General features: G+C 53.6%; 1 protein-coding gene across 2 annotated transcripts in view; it reads right to left on the bottom strand.

Moving 5' to 3' along the window:
• SUFU (SUFU negative regulator of hedgehog signaling) overlaps window positions 1–25,442 on the bottom strand; it is a 95,187-nt gene that overhangs the window by 11,218 nt on the left and 58,527 nt on the right. Inside the window, exons 4-10 of one of the 2 annotated variants that reach the window (XM_028513794.2) lie at window positions 24,809–24,951; window positions 23,811–23,896; window positions 23,489–23,561; window positions 20,585–20,741; window positions 18,646–18,757; window positions 5,388–5,522; window positions 3,546–3,684 (exon numbers count right to left, since the gene is read on the bottom strand). In XM_028513794.2, coding sequence (XP_028369595.1) covers window positions 3,546–3,684; window positions 5,388–5,522; window positions 18,646–18,757; window positions 20,585–20,741; window positions 23,489–23,561; window positions 23,811–23,896; window positions 24,809–24,951 — 845 coding nt within the window. The remainder of the gene's footprint in view (window positions 1–3,545; window positions 3,685–5,387; window positions 5,523–18,645; window positions 18,758–20,584; window positions 20,742–23,488; window positions 23,562–23,810; window positions 23,897–24,808; window positions 24,952–25,442) is intronic. The other variant, XM_028513795.2, reaches the window with a different exon arrangement.

The following is a 25,442-nucleotide window of genomic DNA, read 5'->3' as shown; positions in this document are numbered from 1 at the left end:
AATTGAAGCAGGATTCCTGCCTCTCCAGCTCCTCCAGGAAGCAGGGAGCACCCGCTGCACTCCCCCTGGGGTTGCCGAGGGTCCTGCCTTTGCGTGCCAGGGCCTTGACTTCCCTGGGGCTGGAGAGACTGGGGAGGAAAGGAGCACGGAGAGCGGGCGCAAGCCCAGGGGTAGGTGAGTGTGGAGGCCTGTCTGGGACACGCCACAAGCTCCAGAAAGGGCCCAGATTCCCCTACCTTCTGCCTTTTTCTCTCAGCCTCTCCTTTGTCACTCTCCTCCCATGAGGGGTGTCTTTGCCATGCCTTTTCCCCAAGAGATACCAGGCCTGGGCCGGTAGCCAGCACAAGGTGCCAAGGCTGGGAAAGAGGGCTTCCAAGGCTGTTGAGGGCTGATGCAAGAAACTCATCCCAGCCCCTCCCAATTCAGCTGGGACCAACAGGGAGGTTCAAGTAGCAGCCAAGAAAACAGAAGTCTGGGTCTCTTGCCTTCACTGGTGACAAGCCTAATCCCAGGCCTGTAGGAGGTCCTGCAGACTCCCAGGGAGACAGCCAGCTCCAGAAGATCTGGAGGCCCACAAGTAATTACAGGCCCAGGTTCCCACAAGCTAGGGAGCTGCCTGTGACCACAGTGGCGAGACCCTAAAGGGAAGGCAGTCAGATGCAGAAATGCTGACTGCTTTGGGGGTGGGGAGGGGAGGTGGTGTGGGTGTTGGCTCTACAGCTGAGGACTGGAGAGGGCGGGGCAGAGGGTTTCCTAGGACTTCTTGGAAAGGGCCTGAGAAACCCCTTGGTGAGTGAGGGTGTGTGCTTGGGGAGTGGGGCCCCAGCCAGCCTTCCTGGGAGCTTCCCTGCGAGTTGGCCCCCGTGGTGGACCACGCTAATGAGCCCATAACACAGGCCTTTGATTAAGCAGCTACCCAGCACAGCAACTTTATTGAAACATGCCGAAGCCAGTGGCTGGTTCCCACCGTTCCCGGTTCCCTGGGCAACAGTGCACGGGAGGGGGCCGTGTGCATGGGAGTCAGCAGTGTCCTGGTGCTCGAGCTCACTGAGGGGCTGCTGGAGAGGCGAGGGGGGTGGAGCCGGACTGGAATGCCAGCAGCCGGGGATAAGAAGCTTGGGAACTTGGGTTGGGTCCAGAACTTGGAGGGGCCTGAGGGGCAACATGACATCTGCTGAGCCCTCTGGGGGCCAAGGTCCCCAGGCTGCTGAGAATTGGAAATGTTGCCCAACCCCCTCCTCAGGGCAAGAAGATGTTCCAAGCGGAATGCAGGACTCCAAAAAGAGGTTCAGAGTAGAGGGTGTAAAGTGTAACCAGGCTGGGCAGAGGTAGGGGTGTGTGTGTGTGTGTGTGTGATTTCTTGAATTTTGGGAGACTCCAGTGCTTACACTTCCAAGAAAATGTGTTTGAACCTTAAATGCACACAAATGTTACCCGAGGACACTTCTGCCGAGACCTGTCTGCACTCAGTCACCCACTGGGAATGATGACCTGCAAACTCTCGGGGGCTGGGGTCTCCTGCGTGGCCCCCACTTTTCCTCTCTTTACTAGCTCTGCCCAGGCAAGAGGCCTGCTCCCTGCCCGCTGTCCACAGAGGCAGCCCGGTGGCCTGGGACTCCGCTGGGGGTGGGGCAGGGGGCGCTTTCCACTTGTGCCAGGCTAATTTCAAATGTTGTACTTAACAGCTTTTGCTACAGTAACTACCAACACCACATGCACAGAAATCTAATGTGACCAAGAGGGAGTTTTAAAATATATTTATAACTTTATGGTTCAAAGTAATTTTGTTATGAAACAGTGTAATAACAACAATGGAAAAAGGCAAGATAATTTATGGAACACAATATCCCTAAAGCATGAGCTTCCATTTCTACCTTGGCTGAGTCTGGGGAGTGTAGTTGGGGTCCTTTGTTTGCTGTTTGTTTTAATTATGGGTTTGTATTTTAGGGGGAGGGGGAGGGACATGGCTTAAAGGAGGAGAAATTCAGCTGCAAGACAACACACAGAGACAAAAACTATACCCACATTAACCATATAGTTGCTTCACAGACACCCCCCCCCCCCGGTTAAACACACACAACTCGGCTCCCCTCTGCTGTAATTTTCTGCCCCCCACCCCCTTCCACCACAAACAAAGCAGGTCACCTTTTGGATTAGGGTCAGATTCCCTAACCCTTTTTAAACATTTTTTTAAGTTATGAAAAAATTTTTTTTGATTCTCACCAGAGGATATGCTTTTTTAAAAATAAGATTTTAGAAAGAGAGGTCAGGAGGTGGAGGGAGAAAGAGAGAGACAGAAACATCAATATGAGAGAGAAACTTCGATCAGGTGCCTCCCACACATGCCCTGACCAAGATCAAGCCTGCAACTTTTTGGTGTATGGAACAACACACCAACCAAGCAACCTGCAGGGCCAGATTCTCTTTCTTTCTTTTCTTTTCCTTTTTATTTTTTTTAAGATTTCATTTATTTTAGAGAGTGGGGAAGGGAGGGAGAAAGAGAGTGTGCAAGAGATACATCAATTGGTTGTCTCTTACACGCCCCCAACTGGGGACCTGGCCTGAAACCCAGGCATGTGCCCTGACTGGGAATTGAACCAGTGACCTTTCAGTTCACAGTTTGGTGCTTAGTCCACTGAGCCACACCAGCCAGGGCCCAGATCCCTTTTAAAAAATTAATTTCATTACATTATTTTTATTGTACTTTTTTCCATTACCATTTATCCCCCCTATGGACCCTCTTCCACCCCAGATTCCCTTTTCTGATGCTCCTATGAGAGATACGGTAGAGCATTCTTCCTCCTGTACCCTCAACAAACAAAGGAAAAACAAAAAAGGATTTTGTTCCTCTGATACATTTGGGACTATGCCGGACCAGGCCAAGTACCTATGAGGCCTGAAACAGGATGGGGGCTGGAAGGAGGCCTGCAGCTTTTAGGGCCCAGCACCCCACTTGGCAGTGGCCCCGAAGCTGTGCTCCAGCCAGAAGAGCAGTGGAGAACTAAGCGTTCTAAACACGCCAGGAGTTTCTGTGCAGAGAGGCTGGGCTTCCATCAGGAGGAATGGGAGAGCCATTACATGAGGGGCCGGGGGAGGCTCTGCCTGCTGAGCTGGCCATCCCAGCCCCGGGTCCACATGCCCACTTTCTAGGAAATCTGGTGGGATTTCCATACAGGCACTGGAGAGTGGCTTCGCACGTCCTCCCAGTCTGCTTCATCTGGGTTTCCCGAACCTCTGTTTCTCCAGGGCGCAGGATATGACACATCATATCCCTGGATTTCTCAAACCTGGATTTCCACAGCAAACAGAACCACCAAAGGCCAGGGCCTAGAGAGTTATCACTCCTGCCTCAAGTGATAGTGGAGAAGCCAGGAAGTGCTCCCAGGGCTGATGGGACACACATCAGCAGCCGCACTCCACACGGCTTCTCATAACCAGCCCTCAGGAAGGGAGCCGCCGAGAGCTGCCAAGGGAGGAGAGGGAGGGGACAGAGTCGGGAAGAACCCGCAGAAAGGAGGTGGGGAGAAGAAAAAGAGCCTTCTCACTTGTAACCAGGGTCCATGAGCTGCATAAGGGTGCTCCTCAGTGGCGAAGGCGCCTTCCACTCCCGTGGAGACGAATGTGATGGCCATGTCACCTGTGATACTTTTATACGTAAAGTGCCGTCCATGCAGGAGCCTGCCCCTGGGGGTGGGAACACGGGGACAGTGAGCAGCAAGTCTGGACAAGGCTCAGGGACTGGGGGCTGTGCTCCCTGGGACAGGATGCCTGGCCGACACCCTCCTGACTGCCCACAGGTCCACAACAGGGGACTGTAACTAAACACGTTCATTTCAACACCTGCCAAGAGAAGCCTCTCACAGGTTCTCTCCTGGCATTCCCCCAAAGTGCTTAGCGCTAGCAGAGGCACTGGGCCAGCATGCGAAAGGCCTGCGGAGCTAGTCGAGTCCACCTCCCTCATGTTCCAGTGAGGCCAGAGACGGCAGCTAGCAATGTGCCCAAGGTCGGGCCCAGAGCTAAGACTGGGGTGGCGGGCAGGGTCACGGCCCCTTTGTTGAGAGGAGGGAGGTGAAGCAGTTCCTAATTTCCCATGTTCCTGGATCATGGCGGAGTGCCTTTGCAGCACAAGCCCTGTGTCTAGAATCTTCCACTTGCTCCTGGACCCAGCATCCCATAAGGTTTAAATACGACTAGCCCCAAGGCCACAAGCACATCTTAAAAAAAAAAAAAAAAGCTGAAGCCAAGTAGGGTCACTCTGAGGGAGCCTCCAGAAGTTACTGTTAACCCCCAGTCTGGAAATACACGTAGCAGAAGGGCAGGCAGGAGCAACCAGCAGGGCAGAGAGACCAGTCAGCAGAGCAAGCAAAGCTGCCCTCTGCTTTCTCAGGCTGCCCCGGATTAGCCCTTTGCTAGTCTAGAGGCCCTGAGCCTGGCTCAGACAGGGAGCTGGGGAGGAGACGGCTGGGGTTCTGGGTTGGGAGTAGGGGGCCTGCCAGCCGTCACTCATCCTGACCACTGACTGGCTATCTTTGCCCTGCTGACCGGGGTGGCTGGCCAAGGCTGATCGCCATCCAAGCTCCTTCCCCAGGCTCCGGGGACAGGGTGAGGGGTCCAAGCCAGTGCTGATCTGGTGCTAAGGCTGCATCTTCGGCCAACACACTATAGTAACACTTCTGTCACAGTGACTCGCTCCTCCCTATGATAACAGCAGAAGCTTCTGGGGGTCCTTCTCCCCCTGCCCTCCCTTCCTTGGCCCTGTTGTCTGGGTTTCAAGTTATTCTTGTTGCCTCCCCTGCAGTAAAGTGACAGGGGAACCCCGAGAGCTGTGGAGGAACCCAGCTGCAACAGACAGCCTGGCGCAGCATCTCTGAGCAGAGAGCTGGATTCTGGCCGCAGGGCGGAGGTTCTGGCACTGTGGACAGTAGCAGAAGGGACACAGCTGGGCTTCCTGGTCCTTCAAGGAGTCTGTTGGGCTGGCCAGTGGGTTTGAAGAGCTGAGTGTTTTGCATGGGCAAAGCAGCAAGCAGGAGAACGCAGAGCCCAACCCACCAGAGCCCTGGGCCTACTGCTGCAGTGCCGTGGGGACCCTGCCACCCTTAGCTCTGGGCTTGGGAGAGGCCAGGAGCATCTGCGACTCCCTGGGCCACTGACCTCCCAAAGGGAGCAAGGTGGAGGGACTCTTCTCTGGTCAAAAGAGAGTTCTTCAGCAGAGCAGGGGCTCCTGGCTGGCTGGGTGTCCACAGGCTCCCCCACAGGCCCATGGAGCCGCCGGACTAGTTCTCCCGCCACCCCCGGGCCCCAGATTCCAATCAGATGTGTGTGTGGGGGGGATGGCAAGCACAGGCATGGTGGCTCCTTGAGGCCCCGCTGGGTGCCGTGGGGCTCACCTTAGGCACAGGGGAATGAGGGCTCCTGACTCTTGGTTGAACTTCAGATGTACACTCTCGAGTTGCCGTGTGCGGATCAGTTCGTGGGGAATAATGGCCGTGGAGCTGTCGCTTTCCAGGCTATCTTTGCGGCTCCTGCGAAGCAAGCACAGGAACAGGTTCTGACCACAGGGATGAGCAGGTGGGAGTCTCCCAGGCCAGGATCCCGAACAATGACAATGAGTGACTGATGATAATGATTAACGACAGCCACCATTCACTAAGAACTTGCCAAGCAGCCTCACAACAGCCCCATGAGGTGGGCAGTATCATTATATCCCTTTTACAGATAAAGAACTGAGGGTCAGGGAGGGTGAGTAACTTGCCCAGGCTGCACAGCCAGGGAGTGTGGAGCTGGGATGTGATTGCAGGTAGATCCGGTTCTAAAACCCGAGTTTTTGGCCAACACATTGTGTCATGGTGATTTGTTCTTCCCTATGGCAGCAGCAGGAGCTTCTGGGGCTCCTCCTGCTCCTGCCCCGGAGCCTCAGCCGGAGGTCTCCAAGGCTGGGGTACTAGAAAACCAGGAGACACGACTCCAAGAGCTTCCTTCCAGCTGACCGACCCTGTGAAGGCCGTGACACCAGAACAGGCTCTAAGCTTGCACACATCCGCGAATGGCCAGGAGCCACGGTGACATACACATCGTTCCTGGAACAAGGAAATGACACAGCCCTCGGCGTGGGGCTGAAAACCAGGCTCTCTGGGGTCAGGCCGGTGGGCCGGTGGGCCAGTGGGCCGGGTGGGCCACAGAGCTGTCACTGCTGCCTCACACACCCTCCGGGGTCCTGTTTCCCGCCAACAGCCTGCCCCACAGCTAGGCCACAGGGTCCCTTTGCAATGTAAGATTTGTTCTTTCCAATTCAGCTGCCCCCACTGAAACTTCTCAAATCTGCCACAGCCAGAAACGAGGGTCACCCACTGATCCCATTCAAAAGGCCGGATCCTGGTTTGGGCTGTGAATCTCAGAACAATTCTCCAGTGTCCATCAAAATACTGGGTGAGAAGCTCTAGTTATTTATAATTCAAGCGGCCAAAGCCACCCAAGATGTCTGGGCCTGACGAGCGAACAGCCAGTGAGGCACTGGCCCAATCCCCTCACACGCTGGAAGGCTGAGCACGGGGGCCTGTGGCCAGCGAGGCACCCAGAGAGGCAGAGACCCTCTCCAGAGGCAGGGCGTGCGGTCAGCAGGCAGGAGGACGGAGGGCCCACTCGAGTTTTGGTTTATAAAAGCCCCGTAGGTAGTGGGGGCCCTTCCCACCAGCTGGGTGGGCCTACTCCTAGAGCCATGTGACTGCTCTCGCACAAGCGTTCCCTTCCTCCGGGTGCCCTAAGCCAGTTCTGAAACTGCCCTTTGCTCTAGCTTCTCCTCCGACAAACCCTTTCACAAGACCTAAGAAAGGGACAAATGCTTTGGCCAAGAGGGTCACAGAATTTCAGCACTGGAAGGGAATTCGGGTGTTTAATCTACTTTGTTCCATTACAAAATAGTACACGGAGCTGGTCTGTGGCAGTCCGGTGTGGGAGCCTAGGACCTCGGACCGGCTCTCTCCCTCGTGCCTGGCTGCTAGGCCTCCCTTCCCAGGAAAGGGGGGCAACAGCGAACACCACCTCTCAGCCTGCACCCAGACAAAGGTGGAGCTCGGGAGAGACAGCAGTTCTCTGGCGAGCCCCTACTCTGCTCCCGAGTAAGGAGCCCACAGATTCACTTGCTTGGTCCTCACATCAAGCACCCCCGGTAGGCTCTTTTACAGATGAGGAAACTGAGGCTCAGAGAGGCGAGGTGACAAGCCTAAGGCCACGGGATGAGTTTAAGTGGAAGAGCCAGGGCGTGATTCCCACAACTGCTTCCCTGTGCCACCTCTGACAGCGTCTCCACACAGGCTTACTACCAGGCTGCCAGGCGGGGCCTCTGAGCCTCCAGGGCCTCTGGAGGGAGGATCCCCACCTCTCTGGCACAGGCAAAACTGCTGATGAATAGCAACCGGGGTGCGGGCGGAGGGGTGGGGGGGTGGGGGGGTGGGGGGGGGCTGGGAGAGAAGAATCAACAGCACACAGGACTAGAGACATCTCAAGCTGGAGGGAAAAAATTGTTGAAAGTCAGCTAAAGTCACCTTGGTAACTGCTACGACACACTCACCCAGAACGAGGACATCAAACCCGACTGCAAACAGCTTTAAAGAAATGGAAAAGAACTTAATCATCTGAAGAATTAATGTGACAAGTGCCCACATTTACACCTCCCACCAACCCTCAATCATCTGAAAGCATACTTTAATCTTTTAAGAGAAAAAAAAATTGCAAAACGCTGGATCTGCAGTCCTGAAGCTGGGGTATTTCCGGCATGCTGCTTCAATGGAAATGCGGCTGCTCCACACCACGCGGGAGCCCAGCTTTCTGCTGATTTGTTTTTTCTGGACATCGATGCAGAAGCATGAATTATTTGTGTGGGCTGGGTGAGGTATTAAATCTGCAGCCGACACAGGTTTGCAATGTTTTGCATGGTTGTCAGCTTAATCTTAGTCATAAAAAAATAAGTAGTGTGCTCACCGGCATGGCCTGATTTTTCAGCTGGGCTGTTTTCTCCCAGAGTCCCCAGCGGAGGGGAAGGCAGGGGTCGGGAGCTGGAAGGGAGAAGGGCTCCCAGGGAGGCGTGGTCCACACCCACTGGAACCGCTAGGGATATGGGGCCAGGGGATGAAGGACGACCTACTGCCCTGGGAGGCAGAGTGACTGATAGCACTGGTTCAGGCAAATAACTTAACCTCTCCCTGAGCTTCTGTATGCTCTTGATGGAAATAAATAACAATACCCGTTTGTTACAGGATTAAACGAGATGACCCAAGCTAAGCACCTACCAGAGCCTGGGATGTATTAGGTGCTCAGAATGTATCTGGAATGCATTAACAGGATGCTATGTCTGCTTCTGCTGCAAGAATGTTGATAGCTTAATACAGACTTGTTTGCCTTTACCCTGGGCCCACAGTCCATCTGCCTCTGGCCAAGTCAGTCCCCCTTTCTGAGCAAAGGTTGTTGCCCCAAGCTTGGGAGAGGGGGCTTCTGAGGTGGGTCTTGAAAGGGCTCCTGGCTCCCTGAGCAGACACTGTGGGCCCTGGTCCATTGCCGGTGCTCTGGGAAGGCCCGGCTGCAGGCCCATGAACACCCAGGAGGCCTTTGTTCTGCTGGGGGAGGCGCAGGTAGGGCCACCTTCCTTCTGCAGAGCTCGACTGGCCTTCCTGTCAGTCTCACCCACCCCCATGACAGCCTTTCAAATCCCTGAAGCTGCTCTCACCACCCATCAACAGTTTCTCTTTTCCAGAATCTGTGGCCCCAACTTTCAACTACATTAAGACAAAGTTCTGGAATCTTCCATCCACCCACATCGCTCTCCTATGAATTCATTCTAGCTTGTAAAGCCAGAGTGTTGTGTCCAGAAGTGCAGGGCCGTGTGTGGAAATATACTACGTGACCTCACCAGTGCAGACCACAGAGGGAATATGAGTTTTTTGTTTGGGATATTTTCTTTCTACTAAACTGTCGGACGAGAGTCTATTCCTTGTAACCTTACTGTACTACCAACTCATACTGCACTCCCCCCATCAATGAACTCCCCTCGGGCTTTCTCCCATGGGCCATGCTTGGGCCTCTTGGTCCCCGTCTCGTAGGTCCTGTGGACTGTTTGGAGCCAACGGCAGAACTTGGCATTGTCTGGCCAGTGTTTTAAGCAGCCCGGATATTTCTGAAACCTGACTCTGGCGTACGTCGTATCAGCATTCCCTTCTGACTCCACATCACTGACAAAACCGATAAACCGCCCCTGACGTTCACGTCCCAGGCTTCGGCTGCACAGTGAGCGGGACAGGGCCAGGCGAACTTGCTGACAGACTGACATCATGGCTTTCTGGGCATGCTCACCCAGCCGATGACAAATCAGCCCAACCCTCCCATCGCCAAGCCCCTCACCCTCCTGGATGCTCTGTGGGCATGTCTGTCCTGCCAACACTAGTATCAGAAGGCATTCTCAAAATGTCTTACTAAACCCCACCTACACACATAAGGTCTATGGTACTTCCTTTGTCTAACAGACAGAAATAGGTAACTTATTTCCAAAAAGGCGGTGGGGATGGCCAGGCAGGTGCGATGCTCGTAAGTCCATGCTGACCCCTGGGGCTGCCTCCTGCAACAGGTGTCCTGCTGAATAATCTAGCCCAGAATTTTCCCTGAGAGTCGACACCATGCTTACTTGTCTAGAGAGTTAAGATGCCTTTCGCATCTCGAAACATCCAAGTGCTTTCATTTCAGTCTGCCTGCACCTCTCTGCTTCCCTCAGAGGTTTCTGGCGTCAGCCTCAAGCATCTCCTCTGCCAACCTGCCTGGGATTCTGGGGCATAAAACATGTGGACCAGGAGATCCGAAAACATGGTTTCAATCCTCTTATGCCTGTGTGATATAACTCTCCTGATCCGATAACCATTCTTTCCGAGATGGAAGCATAACTGAACTCCAGTGAATTTTGCTTTCTCACTGCCACTGATTAACTGCCCAAACAAGGGGCCCAGGTTTTTCTTGCTTCAAATGAAGTACAAAAACTAAAGTCCTTTTTTTTGCTGGTTAAAGCACTTTTTTGCAAGACTCAGTTCTTGAATTTCAGCTTTTCTTGACCCTGTTCCTTAAAAGTCTGTGCTGGTATAACATACTTCTCCTTCCAGCTTTTGCTCAAATTTAAAGAAAAATTTGAGTTCCATAAAGGATTCTCTACACATCTATACTGGTCCCTGAAGGTATTATACCTCCTTTTAATTTTCTATAATAATACTAAGAGGTACCTTTATTGAGTGCAGACTCTGGTGCAGGTCTTATGCTAAACCCTTTCAAAACTTTGATTTCCATAACAACCCTATTATTTTTCCCATTTTGCCGACGCACTGAAGCTGAGAGACTTAAATAACTAGCCCAGGATCATACAATGAGCAAATCAAGGGCCGAGGCAAAATCCCCAGGTCTTCCTGACGCCAGCTAAAAATGTAACCACAATATTTCTCCTTAAGAACCTCCCTCCCTTTGAGTGGTCTTTCTTCCGGGGGTTTCAAGGCCATGAAGACATATTTATTTTTTTTTCCCTGAACTCTTAAAAGAACTGCTTCCTAGAAGCCAGGGCAGGGCTTCCCAAAGGGCATTTAATGGAATTTTAATTTAAGAGGAGCTTCTAGAAAAGCAGATGTGGCGAGGGCTGGGTGTAATATGCTGTATCTCAGATTAGAGACCCATAACACGTTGGCACTTTGAAGACTCTGAGGAGGACTATAGAGGGCAAAACAAACTGTTTTCATTTTGTAAGCCAGCATCTTCTAGAAACCCCGGGTCACTTAACACCCAACAAAACCCCCAAAAGGCAGCGGGGACCCTCCCTCTGGAGACCACTGGCCAGCCACTGCTCTGGCAGGGCGTGGGGCTTTCTCCTGCGACCCAGCTCTGCCCAAGACCCACTCTCCCGAGGCCCTGTCACTTCTACACCCTCCACCTCTTTGCTGGCTGGAACTGGGTGCCAGGGCGAGTGCCTCTCGCCACTTCCTTTAGCCCCAGGCAGACGCCCTCGGGAGGCCCGACACCCCCCACTCGCAGCTCTGAGCCTGCCGCCAGGGAAGCTGAGGTGCCTGCACATGATGACCGGGGCTTGCCTTGGTGCCCATTGGGTGACTTTAACCTGGAAAGTGTCATCCTTCCTTTTTCCTGGGTAGGGCAAACCATAATAGCATTTCTCTGGGTCCCCACCACCCCCACTATTCTTTGTAGAGTGTAAAGAGCCAGATAGTTCTACAAGGTTCATTAAATAGTTAGCAATCTTCCCACGACCCCCTTTTAAGAAACAACCATTTTCATCTCTGTTAGCTGTTGCTTTTGGTATTTTCCTCAATACTTCCAATAGACTTTATTTCTACTTCCGGGTGTCCTCTCTTCAGGCTTCAGCTTTTGACCTCCCACACGGAAGGCAAGCTTTCGGCACCCTTCCACCCCACCCCGCGCCGTCCCGAGGTAAGGGTGCTGTAAGTCTGTTTGGATAGTTATTAAGTGCTCACGTTATTATACTACACCAGTGCTATTTACAACAGAGCCATGGGGTATACTACAATTCCTCTTCCTTTCTGGTGTGATTTTGTTTTTCTTAGATTTACTGGTTCGGTTTTCGATGATCACTAATCCTAAACTAACTACCAATGGTCTACAGATAATTTTCTCAAGACATGCAAATGCATGCAACATTTATCAATATTATCTTCTTAAAGACATTTCTCCAGAGGATCCTTCCAAACAACTCCAATGCAAGCTGGCTGCCTTGCGACCTTACCGGGCAGCGTCATCACGGGATCGCTCTTCGCCTCCGCCCCAGTGATTCCTCATCTCTTTCCTGTTGGATCCCACTTCCGGTACCCGCTACACATTCCCCACTCATTTTTTTAAAGTTTTTTAAAATTTGTTTTTAGAAAAAAGGGAAGGGGGGGAGAAAGAGAGGAAGAGAAACACTGATGTGCCTCTCACACGCTTGAACCAGGGACCTGGCCAGCAATCCAGGCATGTGCCCTGACCGGGAATCGAACCAGCGATGTCTTGGTTTGCAGGATAATGCCCAACCCACTGAGCCACACCATTGAGGGCTCTTCTCCACCCACTTTGATAGAGCATATACACTAGCAGGTTTTACTTTATTCTTTAGTGTGTTTCTCTTGGGCAAATGGTCCCCTCTATCCTGCTACCCTCTTGGGTTCCCAGACCTTCTTTCCAGCTGTTTTTTCCTGGGAATGGGCCGGCACCTCCTCCGCTTCCATTCTCCCTTGCAGGCAGTCCCCAGTGGTGAAGAGGCCTGGATCCACAGTCAAACAGCCCAAGGTTCCGATCTTGGCTCCAACACTTATTCCCAGTCTACTGACCCTAGGTGAGCTACGTCACACAGCTCAGCCTCTATGTTCTCACTTGTAAGGTGAGGACAGAGCAGCCCACAACCCAGGGCCTGGCACATGGCAATGTTCACTAAAAACCTCCTGCTTGGCCACGAAAACCTGTCTAGCCTGGGACTCCTCCTGTATTGGGAGCACCAAGGGGTGCTTTATGGGATAGCTTAGAGGCTCACTGTGGTAATTCAGGAATTGATCTAAATCTTTCCATTGATTTCCCCTTTACCACCTGTCTACATAACACATTCTATATTTCCACCTCCCACTGCATAAGGTGACTTTTCCTGTATCTAAAAATACCATCTCCTTCCAGTGTCAGGACAGACTCCCGATTTCTAGGACTGCACAGTCTCCAGTGCAGCGTGCCCCTGCTCACCCCACCCACACTTTACAGGCTGACAGAACCTTGGCCGTTTTCCTTTCTACCCTGGGCTCTCCAGATTGAAAAGTCTTAATTTTTACATTTTAGCCCAAGGGTACTTGGTCATATGCTATGGGTGGCAGCAGGTGTGGAAAGGAGAGGAGCCTAACGATCAAGACTCCTCTTTGCCACAATCCCAGTCCCATGACAGTGGTGATGTAAGCACTAGCCACCAACTTGGGGCCTTCTCCCTGGGAACACCCCGGGGTGGGAACCAGGGCGTGAAGGTTGGCAACTGTCCAGAAATGAAGTGGGCCTGGCCTGCTGAACCCCGTCTGGCATGGGAGATGACTCCTTTTTGCCTTCGGATCGCTGAGGAGAGCTCTGAACTTTCTGGAGAAGGAGCCACTTGCAGGTCTGCCTTCAGGGTGGGGATGAGGGCGCCAGCTCACCTCCACGACTGCTGCGAAAGGGCTCATTCTGAGAAATTCTGATGGGGACAATACCAGGAGTGAAATGCAGGATACTGATAAACTAATAACCAAATTATAAAATGCAGTATTTTCATTGCAGATACCCTGGAGATGGCATGTGATGACGGAGTCGTGGGGCACTGTGTGGCTGAAGAAGAGTAGGGAAATTTACATTAAGATTAAGGGATTCTGCCCTGGCTGGTGTGACTCAGCGGACTGAGCCCTGGACTCGAAGCAAGGGGTTGCTAGTTCAATCCCCAGTCGGGGCACATGCCAGAGTTGCAGGCCAGGTCCCTGGGGCGGGGCATGTAAGAGGTGACTACACGTTGATGTTTCTCTCCCTCTCTTTCTCCCTCCCTTCCCCTCTCTCTAAAATATATGAAAAAAATATTTTTAAAGATGATTAGGGATTCCTTAACCAACAATGAACTCCTCTGGCTACCAGAGACCTCCATTCCCAGCCTGCGCTCTGATTTGGGCAGGCAAAGAGGACCCCGGCTTTCTTGAATGAGCCCACTCTGGCCAGACCCGGGCTTTCCGTTTTCTGAGACACGGAGTCATTTCCTCTCTCCAGCTCTCACAGGCTGAGCCTTCCTTTTCTCTTCTTTGAAAAAGTGACTCACTGCTGAAGCGTTGGGTGACAATGAATGTCAAGGATGGGCAACGAAATTACTCCTGATAGTGCAACTTGAAGATGAGGGGCTGTATTCTGGATGGCGAATTCAACGTGCTGGCCATGAACCCCGAGGCTAGGGTGCCAACAATGGCGATAGCTTCATCTCTTTGGGGGAGTGGAGTTCAAGCAGAAGTTCACTGAGCTGGATTTGCTGTGGAGACCTTTGTCTTGCCCTTTCCAAAGTGTATTTCTGAGAAAGGCACAGAGTGACAGCAAGGCAGACACTCTGCACGACGGACATGGATCACAAAGGCCTGGGTCCCTCCTCAGCTCTGCGGGGCCTGGTTGAGGCCCCGAGAGCAGGCCTGCTTCTTTCGGGGTGCTCTCTCCTGTGAAGATGACGGCACTTCCCCAGTGCGGGAGAGGCGAGGGAAGCCAAGGGGACAGACGCAGGCTCCAGGCCGGCCGCTGCACTGACGCCACAGACCCCTCGGAACAGGGTTACCGAAGACTGCCCTGCCCTGCATGCGAGTGGACGTATCGACAGCCCAGCTGTTCTCCTGGATGGAAACTCACTTTCCTTCACCCAATTCACTGGATGCAAACTAGGCATTTTCTTCTCCTAATTAATGTTCATGAGCTTCAAGAATGAACAAAACAAAACACAATTTTCTCGAAAGGATGGCTCCCTAGCCAGGTCAGAAGCTATTCAAGATCGAGGAAGAGAGGTAGCAAAGTCACCCGGTGCGGGAGGCCAAACAAATGGGAGCAGAGACACTCACACAGGGGGAGAGAAATCTGTGTGTGTGTGTGTGTGTGTGTGTGTGTGTGTGTGCGCGCGCGCGCGCTGGAGGGCAGGTGCAGCTAAGAGTCTCACAACAGAATTCAAAACCTTAATTCTCTAGGAAATTAAGGCAAGAAGAAAAAAGAAAAACCTCAGAAACTACTGATACAATTCCCGAAGAATGAGAAACTTGGATCAGCAGGGATGGTTAGTTTGGTTTTTAAAGGTGCCTCAACGACAAAGAGCTTTTCCTACAGTCAGGAACCTTCGAGCCCTGCCCTCTCTGGGAGGGTATGCGACCCACCAAGCTCCCAAAAGGTCCCCCAACCTCCGTCAGTGAGTCACTGGCAGAGGGAGGAGAACGTGGGACACTCCTGGAGGTTCCCAGCATCAGAGTAACAGTCTACGGAAATATAAACCTCCCCACATGGTGCACTGGACACTCACATCTTCCGACTCGCTGCAGCAGGGCTGGGGAGCTAAGGCCAGGCTGGAGAACCTTACATGTTTAACCAGGTAGCCTCGGAGAGAGGAGATGCCCAGTGAGTTGCTCCCCAGGTCCATACAAGTGTTGGCAGGTGCAGTCTCTAAGCCAGGCTCTCCTCAGTGGCACAAAAGAGCTGCTTCCCCAACTCACCTGGGTGGGCAGTGGGAAGGAAGGCACCAGCCAAGCTCACAGAGGCTTTTGTCAACTGATCCTCTTGGGGAAAGCCAGATATAAATTTCATGGCCGGAATGCAAGGGTTGTGAAATGCTGGAAGCAGCCCCAAAGAGGGCCAAGGACTCTCCTTCCGGGAAGGCAGTGGGCGGAGGGCTGGCAAGACCTAGTGGGAGAGGAGCAGGTTGCCCAGAGGGGCCTGCTTTTCTCGGAAACAAGAAGTAAGGCTCAAGGAAGAAAGAAAGAAATCCCCAGCCTTCGAGGTGGGAGAGCGGCCAGAGATAGGGTTTTTTGTTTCTGAACACGAAGAAAACAAGGCTTTGTGTCAAAAAGCAGGTCTGGTGCAAAAGAGCTGATTACGACGCAGCTCGTTATTCCTGGGATTCGGAAGCACGAGGCTGACAGCGTGTGCTCTCCGGGGTTAAGTGCACGTAGTGGGCTTCTGACACCGGCTGTGGCCTTGTCCCTGATGTTGCGTGGGAGGTCTCTGCTCCTGCTCTGACTGGCTGCGGGAGGCCCACCAGTGAGGATTGTCACCATCTCAGGGACACGTGTGCCCCTCACAGGGTCCCTGATCACGAGGCAAAGAAGACCACACACCATGTTCACGGCTGAGAGCCGGCCGTGCACGCCATCCTTTTCTGACCTTGGGCAAGTTCTCACCAGCCTCTCTGTACCTGAGTTTCCTCACCTGTGAGATTATCCACTTTGCAGACTGACTGTGCGGATGAACTAAATGTATACCCTATAAAGCACCTGGAACATCACTTGGCACGTATGAGGCACGATAGAAGTGTCCGTTGCTATTGAGGTATGAAAGAGCGAGCACCTGACTACCCAGGTAGGCCAGAGCCCAGCTGCTAACGTCCATGCTCTGTCAGCTCCGCTGGACTGTGGCTTCCTCAGGTCACATTCCGACCTGAGAAGCCCCGTGGTTCAGAGGGACCCCCAGCCCAGAAAGCCTGACTGGAGGACAACCAGTCGTGCAGACACAGTGAAGCCCCTTGGGCTGCTTCCCCCACTCCCATACCCACAGGGAGAGGAGCAAACACTGGGGCCAGCACACTGGGGGTCGGCTTCTCAGGCACAGTCTATGTGGTTTATCTGAAATGGGGTCAAGTCCCAGGGTGGGAAGCACAGATATTACAACTGTGCTTGCTTGTCTGAACCGAGTCCATCGTCATCGATCCTGAGATAATAGGGAGCTGGAGTCTTGAGGGACCTGAGGGGTGTGTTGGAAAATGTTCTTGGCCAGAGGAGGAGGAACCATTTCTCAACCAACTGCTAACAAATTAGTAACCGGCCCTGAGAACCTCAGAGGAAATGTCCTGATTTCCTCCAAACTGCACATCCTGCCACTTGGAAGACCTGAATAGGGATCTGAGCTTCAGGACGGGCAGAGACCCCAGAAGGCTGGCACCTCTGGTCTGTTCCCACCTACCTCTCTGCAGCTCAGCCAACTCAGGCCACAGGGTGGAGGCTGCAGCCTCTGCCTTGTGTCTACAGACAGCTCGCGGACCCGGCTATGCCCGCGGACCCGGCTGTGCGCGCGCATCCAGTAACCCGGAGCCCTGTGCCTTCCTGCAATGTCGGGGGCATGGGTGAGTACAGCAGCAGGGAGTATGCCCAAGACAGGGAGTGAGATCTCAGACCTACAGCAGATGCACAAGAGGGGCAAGTGGGGTGTGCCTCTGCCAGAGTCCCTGCCCTTTTGCCCACAAACCCGGACCTTCCGGAGCCCCAAGGGCCATCTGGACTGAGGCTGACTACAAGTTATAGGCAATCTGCTCGAGCCTTTAAGTCTTCAAGTACCTCCAGGCCAATCAGCAGTGCCAACAGGGCCCAGAGGGAGAAGCCAAGCTCAGGGCACAAGAAGTGTGGCTCTGGGACAGAGTCCAGATTCACAGGTGGAGTTTCCAGAGGCCCCGAGACCCAGCCTGGCTATTTGCTGCTGCCAAGGGAAGACAATGGTGCCTCAAGCCCGCTACTTCAAGGGGGCTGGCTAGAGAAACCCACTGGCTGGAGTTGAGAACTGCTCTCAGGTAGTGGCGGGTGGGGGCCTCACTTGGCTCTTGCCAAAGAGCTCAATTCTCATGGCTTCTGCCTGGTGAGTCCTCGTGGGCAGGCCCGTTCCCAAAACAACCCTCCCGACCCCACAATCTGCTCCCGGGTGGCAACAATAATGTCAACCAGCTAGGCGTCCCTGTTCCATACCTGTCAACTCCTTCTCTTGCTTGTTAAAATTCCAGGGTGCCGTCAGGGCCCACCTCTCATGTTCTTCCTCCTCTGAGAAGCCCTCCCTAGCCACTACTGATTGATCGTGCTGACCTTTCTGTAGTGTATTAAACCACTACCACTTCTGTGGCTTGTGGATGAGCATCTAGAGCTAGAACTGAAAGAAGCATCTATTTCCAAAACATTGCACCTACAGATGACTCACACCAATGAATTAATTTGATTGTTCATGTGCCCCCAAAAGAGGCCACCTCCAGACGAACCCCTGGGTCCTGGGCCTGCCACACAGCAAGCGTGTAATGGAGATTTTTTAGAAGAAGGATGGATTACCCTAGTCTTCTAGGAGTGAGCTGCTTCCCTTTTGGTCCAGAGCACAGCAACTTCCTCCCTGGCAGGCAAGGTTCCTGCTCTGGCCTGCCAGCTCCCAAGTATCCCCTGCCAGCAGCTGTTCCCTAGAGTTGCCCTGGGACTAAGAGCAGAGTGGGGTGCCCAGCTGAAGCCCTGCCCACCATTTGCCCCCTATCAGAGGAAAAGAGGTCAGCAGGAAACGGATCTGACCTCTCGGGTGGCCACAGTTTCTCCCAAGGGCTATGCAGGCCCCCCCGGACAGGCAGCAGAGGCCTGCAAGGGACTTCCCTTCCCTGCCCTGGGCCCCATGCAAGGGAGGCAGGAAGAAGGGCCTCAGTAGCAGGCGTCCAGTATGGGGCTGGCTAGACAGGGAGGCCCCTGGGGTTGCAGCTATCAGCCGGAGACCAGGCTCCAGGAAGGAAGGAAGGGCAAGTGTGGTCGAGGCTGAGATAAGGAGGGGAGCTGCTCTCAGCACAATGGGCTCCCACAAGGCTGGGAGGCCCCAACTCAGATTTTGCCCCAATTTGGCCTCCCACTTGCTCACACAGCCCATGTAAATATTTACTCATGTTTATATTCCTGCTTCGCTGGGTCCCCTCTGAGGCCCTTCTCTGTGACCCACAGATCCGTGTTCCCCAGACCCTGGGGGGCTCCAGCAAGGGCTATCAGCATTGTTCTCTTTCATGCAAGCCACAGAGAGAGGCCCTTCAGGACAAAACTATCCCCTTGTCCCAGTCCCGGGACACCGCTGTCCAGAAGCTGTGCCAACCCCCGCTGCGGGCAGGAAACTCACGGGGCCCGGTCGTGGGTGAGGCCATTCTGCCGCTGAGGGTTGATTGGTGGAAGGACGGGTTTGCTGTTGATCTCAAGTCCTCTCCTCAGGGTCTCCCGGATCTGCTCCGTGTCTGCAACAACACCACTAAGTTGTCTGGTGCCCCTTTGGGCTCCCAGTACCCCCCAGCCCTGCCCTTGAAAGCTGGATCTGCAGACATGCTGGGGAAAGGCCCCCGTGAAGGCCTCCTGAGCCTGCCTAAGGCACCACCTGAGAGATCTGAGTGAGTGCAGCGTGAGGACACGGGGTGGACAAAGGCATCGTGTTCTCAAGAGACTTGGGTCCAAAGACTGCCATTCTTGTAGGAGACAAGGGCGGGGGCGCTCTGGACCTCAGAGGGCAGCCTCCAAGACAGGGCTCTTCTCCAGTGTCCTTTCCCTTCCTGCTTCAACACAGGCCCAGACAGGGACTGCCTAGGCTTCTGGTACTGCCCATGACCGCCCCCAGACTCTGCCCATGAAGTAGATGCCATAAGGGCTGCAAGTGCTGTGCCATGAATGGTCAGGTGTCTCCTACATGAGTTTCTGGGTTCTGGGTGGCCAGCTGGTATCTGCTGAGGTCATCTTCCCACCTTAGGCCCGGGGTACCCCACCTCTCCATGGGTCTGACAAGGGCCAGGAGGTGAGAGAGGCGTCCCTTAGTGGGATTATTTCTTTGCAAGGTGCTCTGCTGATCTCTGGGTGAAGACTGCTAGTCTGGTCCACTATTCTGAGCTTTTGGTCTAAGACTTACCTCTGCAAACTGCTAACACATACAAAAAAGCAAATTAACATTGGTTGCTCAAATGATGGGCTTACAGTGGATGATGGAGGTGATTATTAACTTTTCTAACTGACTTGTTACAGTAGCATGGGTTACTTTTATAATAAAAAAAATCCAATAATGGTGTCGTTTTTGACAAGACTATGAATTGCTCCTTATATTACCTCTTTTGTCAGAAGCAACAGAATAATTCTAATAACTGTATATGTTCACCTGGAACCTCCCAAGGGCTTGGCGCTCCATTAGAAAAGGCAGGAAGGAAAGAAAGGAGTCGGATATTTGTGCCAGGGGTGTGAGTTGTCATTTATGGAAAGAGAAAGCCTTTCATAAGTACTACCACATATGTAGGTATTTTATTCAGGACTATAGGTGTCTTACTCTTCAAAAAATAGGAAATGGTAGAGGAATAGAGAAACAGAGAAAAGAAGTAGAAAAGGACTCTGTAAACACGTGCATTTGTAAAAGGCTGTTTTTCTCTTCGAGTTAGTTATGAAGGCCCATTGCTAAAAACCACAACTGTTTTATTAGCCAAGACCAACACGAGGACCTTCCAACAGGAGGGCCATATCCTCCTCCTCCTCCTCCAAGGCCTCACCTAGAATGCAGTGGGTACAGAGTCCCCTGCCCACAGCCCCTAACACTGTAACACTGTATCTGCAGGACAGTGGGGCAGGGAAGCTTGCAAGCTGGCCCCACACCCGGGCCTGTCTTGTCTAAGGCCTGGGAGGGCCTGAGGCCAGAATGATCCTCGGGTCTGGCATGGCTTTCAGGCCAGAGCTGGGCCCTGTGTCAATTCCGTGGGTGGCCGACGCTTGTTCTCTTGTACTTGGGTGGACTGTGGCCTTTTCCTGTAACTGTTCTATGGCTTCCACTCACCTCCATGACCTCAGACTGCATGGGATAGATCTCAAACACAATGGGCACTGCTGGTGGTGCATTTGAAATACACACAGGAAACACAGGAGAAATGGGTCAATAACGCTCCCTTATTTCCACCCCGCTGGAAGACTTCACATGCTGTTTAAATCCTGCCAGGAAATAAACTATTGAATGGGCTGTTTACGTTAGAGACCCATCTCACAGAGCCTGAAAGCCAGGCCTGGCGAAAGGGAAAGAGGAGGCCAGTGGCGGCTCCCACCTTTGCCAGAGAGCCGCCGGGGCTGCGTGCCTATGCAGATGCTCCGGCTGTCCTCGTCATCCTCAGGGGGCCGGCTCAGGTCGTCCCAGGCACACTTGGCACTGACGCCGCTGAGATTGGAGCCGTCCGTCTCAATGCCTTTGTCAACTCTCTCCTGCTTGGAAAGAACCGAAAAGCCAGTGTTCCTTCAGCGGCCCGGCAGTGCGAGGCCAACGCCATCTTCCCAGCACTTACTGAGCCCTTGCTGCTGCTGAGCCTGGGCCGAGTGCTGGAGGAGCAAGGTCTCTGATCTTGTTCTGCCTGGGTTACTGACACACCACAGCCTCTGCCAGCCACGGGACTCCTCCAGGGGATCCAGGGACTAGGGGGAGCCCGGAAGAAGGAAAAGCCCAAGGGAAGCTTCTCCTCTATTATTAACCTTTCATTGAAATGTCCTTCACAACTGCTTCGGAGCCTCGACTCTGCCCACCACATGCCGGCCTGTGTTGCTGATGTGGCAGAGCCAGGAACGACTTCTCTGAGGGAAGGCACAGTCCTTCCTCTCCTCCCATCATCCAGGAAGAACCCCCCACTCCCACCCCCACGCCCCAGTTGCTGCTACAGAGGACAGGGTGGAAGCTGGCTACAGGCAGGAGAGGCCAGGATAGACCAGCTTCTCCCTGGTTCCACATCTGTAGTTTCCTCTTCTAACAGCAGGGGGTGTGGTCACACAGTGAAGCACCACCAGAGAGCAGAAGGGCAGGACTTCCTGCATTGCTAACTTGTCTGGCAAAGGACTCTGGATGAAGTTTCTTTTATTTCCTGGAATGAAATGGGGGCCTGGAGGACACTGACCATCTGCAGACCCCACCAGAGGCCCTGCTTTTGTGCAGGCCTTGGCACTACTGAGTACAAGCACTCTCCAAATGGCTCTACCGAATGGCCCTGAGGAAGAGCTGTACCCAAACATCCCTGGGGTTTTCACCTCGATAGGAGTCTGCATGCCCTTCTCCCCATGCCCCCACAGGCACCAAACTGGCTGCTGGTGGGCCAGGGAGCCTATCTGGGGAAGCACAAAGTAGGCTTACATGAGGTCCTTATTTCCTGAGACAGGCCCTGCACTGGGGGGTGCCTCATGCTCATCAGCCATACTCTCCTCTTTCCAGCGCAACCATTAGCCAGGGCAAAGCTGGGATTCTGAGCAAGGACAGAGGCAGGCTGAGGACGGGAGCAGCTCTGTGCTCCGGGCAGGAGCCCTGGTTTGCTCAGGGTGGAGTCTGAACTTCTCCCTCTCTCCCAGCCACCTGAGGGCCCTCATTGAAGCAAAGAGTGAAGGACGCCTCTTGGCTCAACTAGCTAAGACCACTTACTTTATAAGTAAAACAGAAAGAGTTAAGACCCAGAGAGGTTAAGGGACTCGTCTAGACACACAACTAGCCGGTGGCAGAGTTCGGAGCAAAGGAACAGGAGCCAGATCTGAATCGAACCACTTGTGAGCAAGCCCCAGGCTGGCACATGTGAGCACAGAGAGGTTCCCACGTGGCACACAGAGCCACCAGGAAAGAAAGCTGGACTTTCTCACCAAGGTCCGCCTGCTTGCTTTTAAAGACCACTAGGTGCTCTTGGTCCTGCTGGCTGGTCTCAGGGGAGCCTAAAGATTAGGAAGAGAACCATTCTTGGCATGCAGAGAAAGGACAGGCTGCTTACCCTACTAAGTTCAAAGGACCAGGTTCCTTCTCAACACCTGGCACTTATGACAGAAGCAAAACAACAGCCCACAGAGTCCCATGCTGGATCCCAGTGTGGCTGCCGAACAAGGCTTAGGGAAACATACCCTTGGTGGTTTCTGGCTCTTGCATAAGGAGAAGCTACAAGGAAACCAAGTTTAAAGTAGAGATAACAGAGGATCCTGGCAGCAAGTTGAAAACTTCAGTGTTAAAGGCACTAGGAAAATAGAGGAGCATCATCTGTGAATGAGCAGGGTTTCTACCCAACAACTCAGAGGTCTGCAGTAAAGGATGCAGGAACTGCTGCCTGTGTTTCTACCTGCTACCTCTTCCCTGCCACGTTTTGTCCCTGCCAGAGGACATGTAACTCCTAGCAGCTGCCTGCAGCCTACCAGATTTTTACAGAGGCGTAAGAGATGGCGGGGGAGGGCAACACACACCAGGCACATTATTAGCTGTCCGCTGCTCCTGCTTCATAAGCAGCCTGTAAGAAAGGAAATTATGCTCTCTGACTTTCAAAACCCACCTGCATGCAAAAAGAGTGCTTCTTCTAAAAAACCAAAGAAGACATCAAAACTCTATAGCTGGGCCACGTGGGCGGGTGACTGCAGCCCGTATGTGTAAACACCTCCTTCACCCACCAAGAAATGCCAACCTACTACCCAGGGAAGGAGCTTGGTGTCTGACTGCTCAAGAAGGAAATGCATCTAAAAAGGGTCTAAGATCATTAGCTCAATCAGGGCTGCCCACTGCAGCTGGGCCGTACAGGTCAACGGCCCCCACTCTGTCTGTCACAGGATGGCGGTGGCAGTGGTGTGGGGCTCCCTGAAGGAAAGTCCGTGTTCCTCACAGGAGCGGGGAGTGGGAAGGGGAATACTGGGCAAGCAACATCTAACTATATTGATTTAGTTGTGGTGATCTTCTTTTTTTAAAGTCAGGTTTATTGACATATGATTTGCATACAATAAAATCATCCTTTTCAAATGCAAAAATACATGTGCCTGAGACCACTGTTCCTGGCCTGAACTCTCTGCTCCCTCATGCGCCCTGCAGAATTCAGGGGACAAGTCCCAAATCACGCCACGTTTCTACTCACTCACAAATAAAGCTCCTCCGTTTTCCCAGGATGAAAGCCAGTGTTATTTGGAAGAGGCCTAGGTACAGTGTGCTAGAAAGGTTTTCCTCACTCAAGACATACTTGCAGGTGTGGATCGATCTCAAATATGGTCTCTCCCCTCCGCATGTCAGTTATCAGCCAGGGGCCGCCAGCGCTGTGGACAAAGAAAGGGGGCAGGAGGGTCTGGGCTGGGCCTGTGGCCTGCCCTGTTTGCTGCCCCAGAACACAAGGGAGTGGTCAGTGGTCAGGGGCCATCAGGGAGCGAGTTGTCGGGAAGCCCGGATGTGAAAAACCAGTGCCTGGACAGCAATGTAGGGAAAGCCCACGTGTGGGGGAAGGAGGGAGGCCCACCCTCAGGCCTGGGAAGGCAGGCGCCCGTCTGGCAGGGAGGGGGTGTACTCACATGGGCACCGTCCGCAGCAGCTCCAGGATGCCCTGCCCGTTCCACTGCTGGGCTGCGTGGAGCTCCTCAGTGCAGACGCCAACAATCTGAGACCCAGGGACAAGATGCCGTGGTGTGTTAATGGCCATTCCTCCCACCCACCCACAAGATCGGCCACCCAGGCCTTGTCAGTGCCACCTCCAGCAATGAGACTACGGGCAGGACCTGTGCCAGGGGCTGGCTCCCTGAGGAGGGAGGAGCTGCCTGGCTGGGATACGGATGGGTCCACAGTGTGGCACCGAGGCCTGATTCCTGCCCCGTTATGAGAGGTCAGGTGTCTGGTGACATGAAGTCTAGCCCTAGACTGCGAAGGAGAAAATCAGGGCGCTGCCAACTCAGGATGGGTCCCGAGCCCAAGCCCAGTGAAGCAGGGGAGGCCCAGGAAGATGTTCCTGCGGGATCGTGGGGAATGTAAACAGGAGATCCCGGGACCCTTTAAGCTGGAAACGACAACCGAAAGATCCCACCAGCTGGCAGAAAGCTTTCTTCCTTATCAGGGGCCGAGCCCTCAGTTAATCTCAAGGGACACAACCGAACCTTCACACAGGCCCCATCAGAGTCACAAGGAGGCCTTCTGCACCCGGGGTGCGGGAGTGGGGGTGGGGGGTGGGGGGTGGGTGCTGTGCGGGGATGCACGCCCCAGAACTGCACTCCTGCTGGGCACTCCTGTGCCTGTGGCTGCCAGGGTCTTAACTAGTTCGCCGAAACACCTCCCTCTGTTACCCGCCTCAGCTATAACCATTCTCTCCTACCCAAACGGCCCTCCCCTTTCCCCGCTCTCCCATCTCCGCAGGTTCAATCAGACTGCCCGAATGGAACTGACAAACCATCAGAAGGAGGAGAAAATGGGAGAGGACCAAGGAATTCCGTTCCCTGCACTTCCCTTACCCAAACCCTCATGCCCTCCCGGGACTTTTCCCACAGGAGAGGCTCAAGCCCACGCCCAATCTGTGCCTCACCTGGAGGAAGGTAACTACCCCGAAGGGTGTCTGCACGGGTTGCATCTGCGGGTCCTCTGTCAGCAGCATGTGCTGGATTCTTGACTCACTGTTATCCAAAGGGCTGTGCCAAGACACATGGTCCCCACTGCAGAAGGTGTTCTCTGTGGGAGAGACAGGAGGAACCTCGGTGTTCGAGGCCCTGCATCCAGACCTAGAACTCAACCTGGGATCTGAGAAGCCCCAGCTGGCAGGCTCCCCAGGCTTCCAAGGTAGCCCCTGTGAAGGAGGGGAAACATTCACACAGATGAGAGCAAAGAGTGTGGGTATTTCCCCCAGACCCAACACGTTCCTGCGGGCCAGCTCTGCCAGGCTTCAGTAGGAAAGGACAGGCTTCTAGTGCGCATGCTCATTTGGCCTGGCAAATCCAAAGCCTTTAGGCATCTGCTCCACTTCCCCAGCACCTCTACTTGTTGGGGGGGGGGGGGGGCGCCATGACTGAGCCTACCGAGAAAGAATAAAGTGCTTCATTGTGGGGCCACCTGAACCCAAGTCCACAGGGAGACTGGAGGGCAGGGAAAGCCGTTCGCCTTGGAAACCAGACCAGGTTTCTGCATTGCTGAAACTGTGCTCAAGAGAACACCCAACTTTGCAG

The sequence above is a fragment of the Phyllostomus discolor genome, chromosome 5 (assembly GCF_004126475.2).
Source record: "Phyllostomus discolor isolate MPI-MPIP mPhyDis1 chromosome 5, mPhyDis1.pri.v3, whole genome shotgun sequence".
In the NCBI taxonomy this organism is placed as follows: Eukaryota; Metazoa; Chordata; class Mammalia; order Chiroptera; family Phyllostomidae; genus Phyllostomus; species Phyllostomus discolor.
This window is presented reverse-complemented; position numbering and strand designations above follow the sequence as displayed.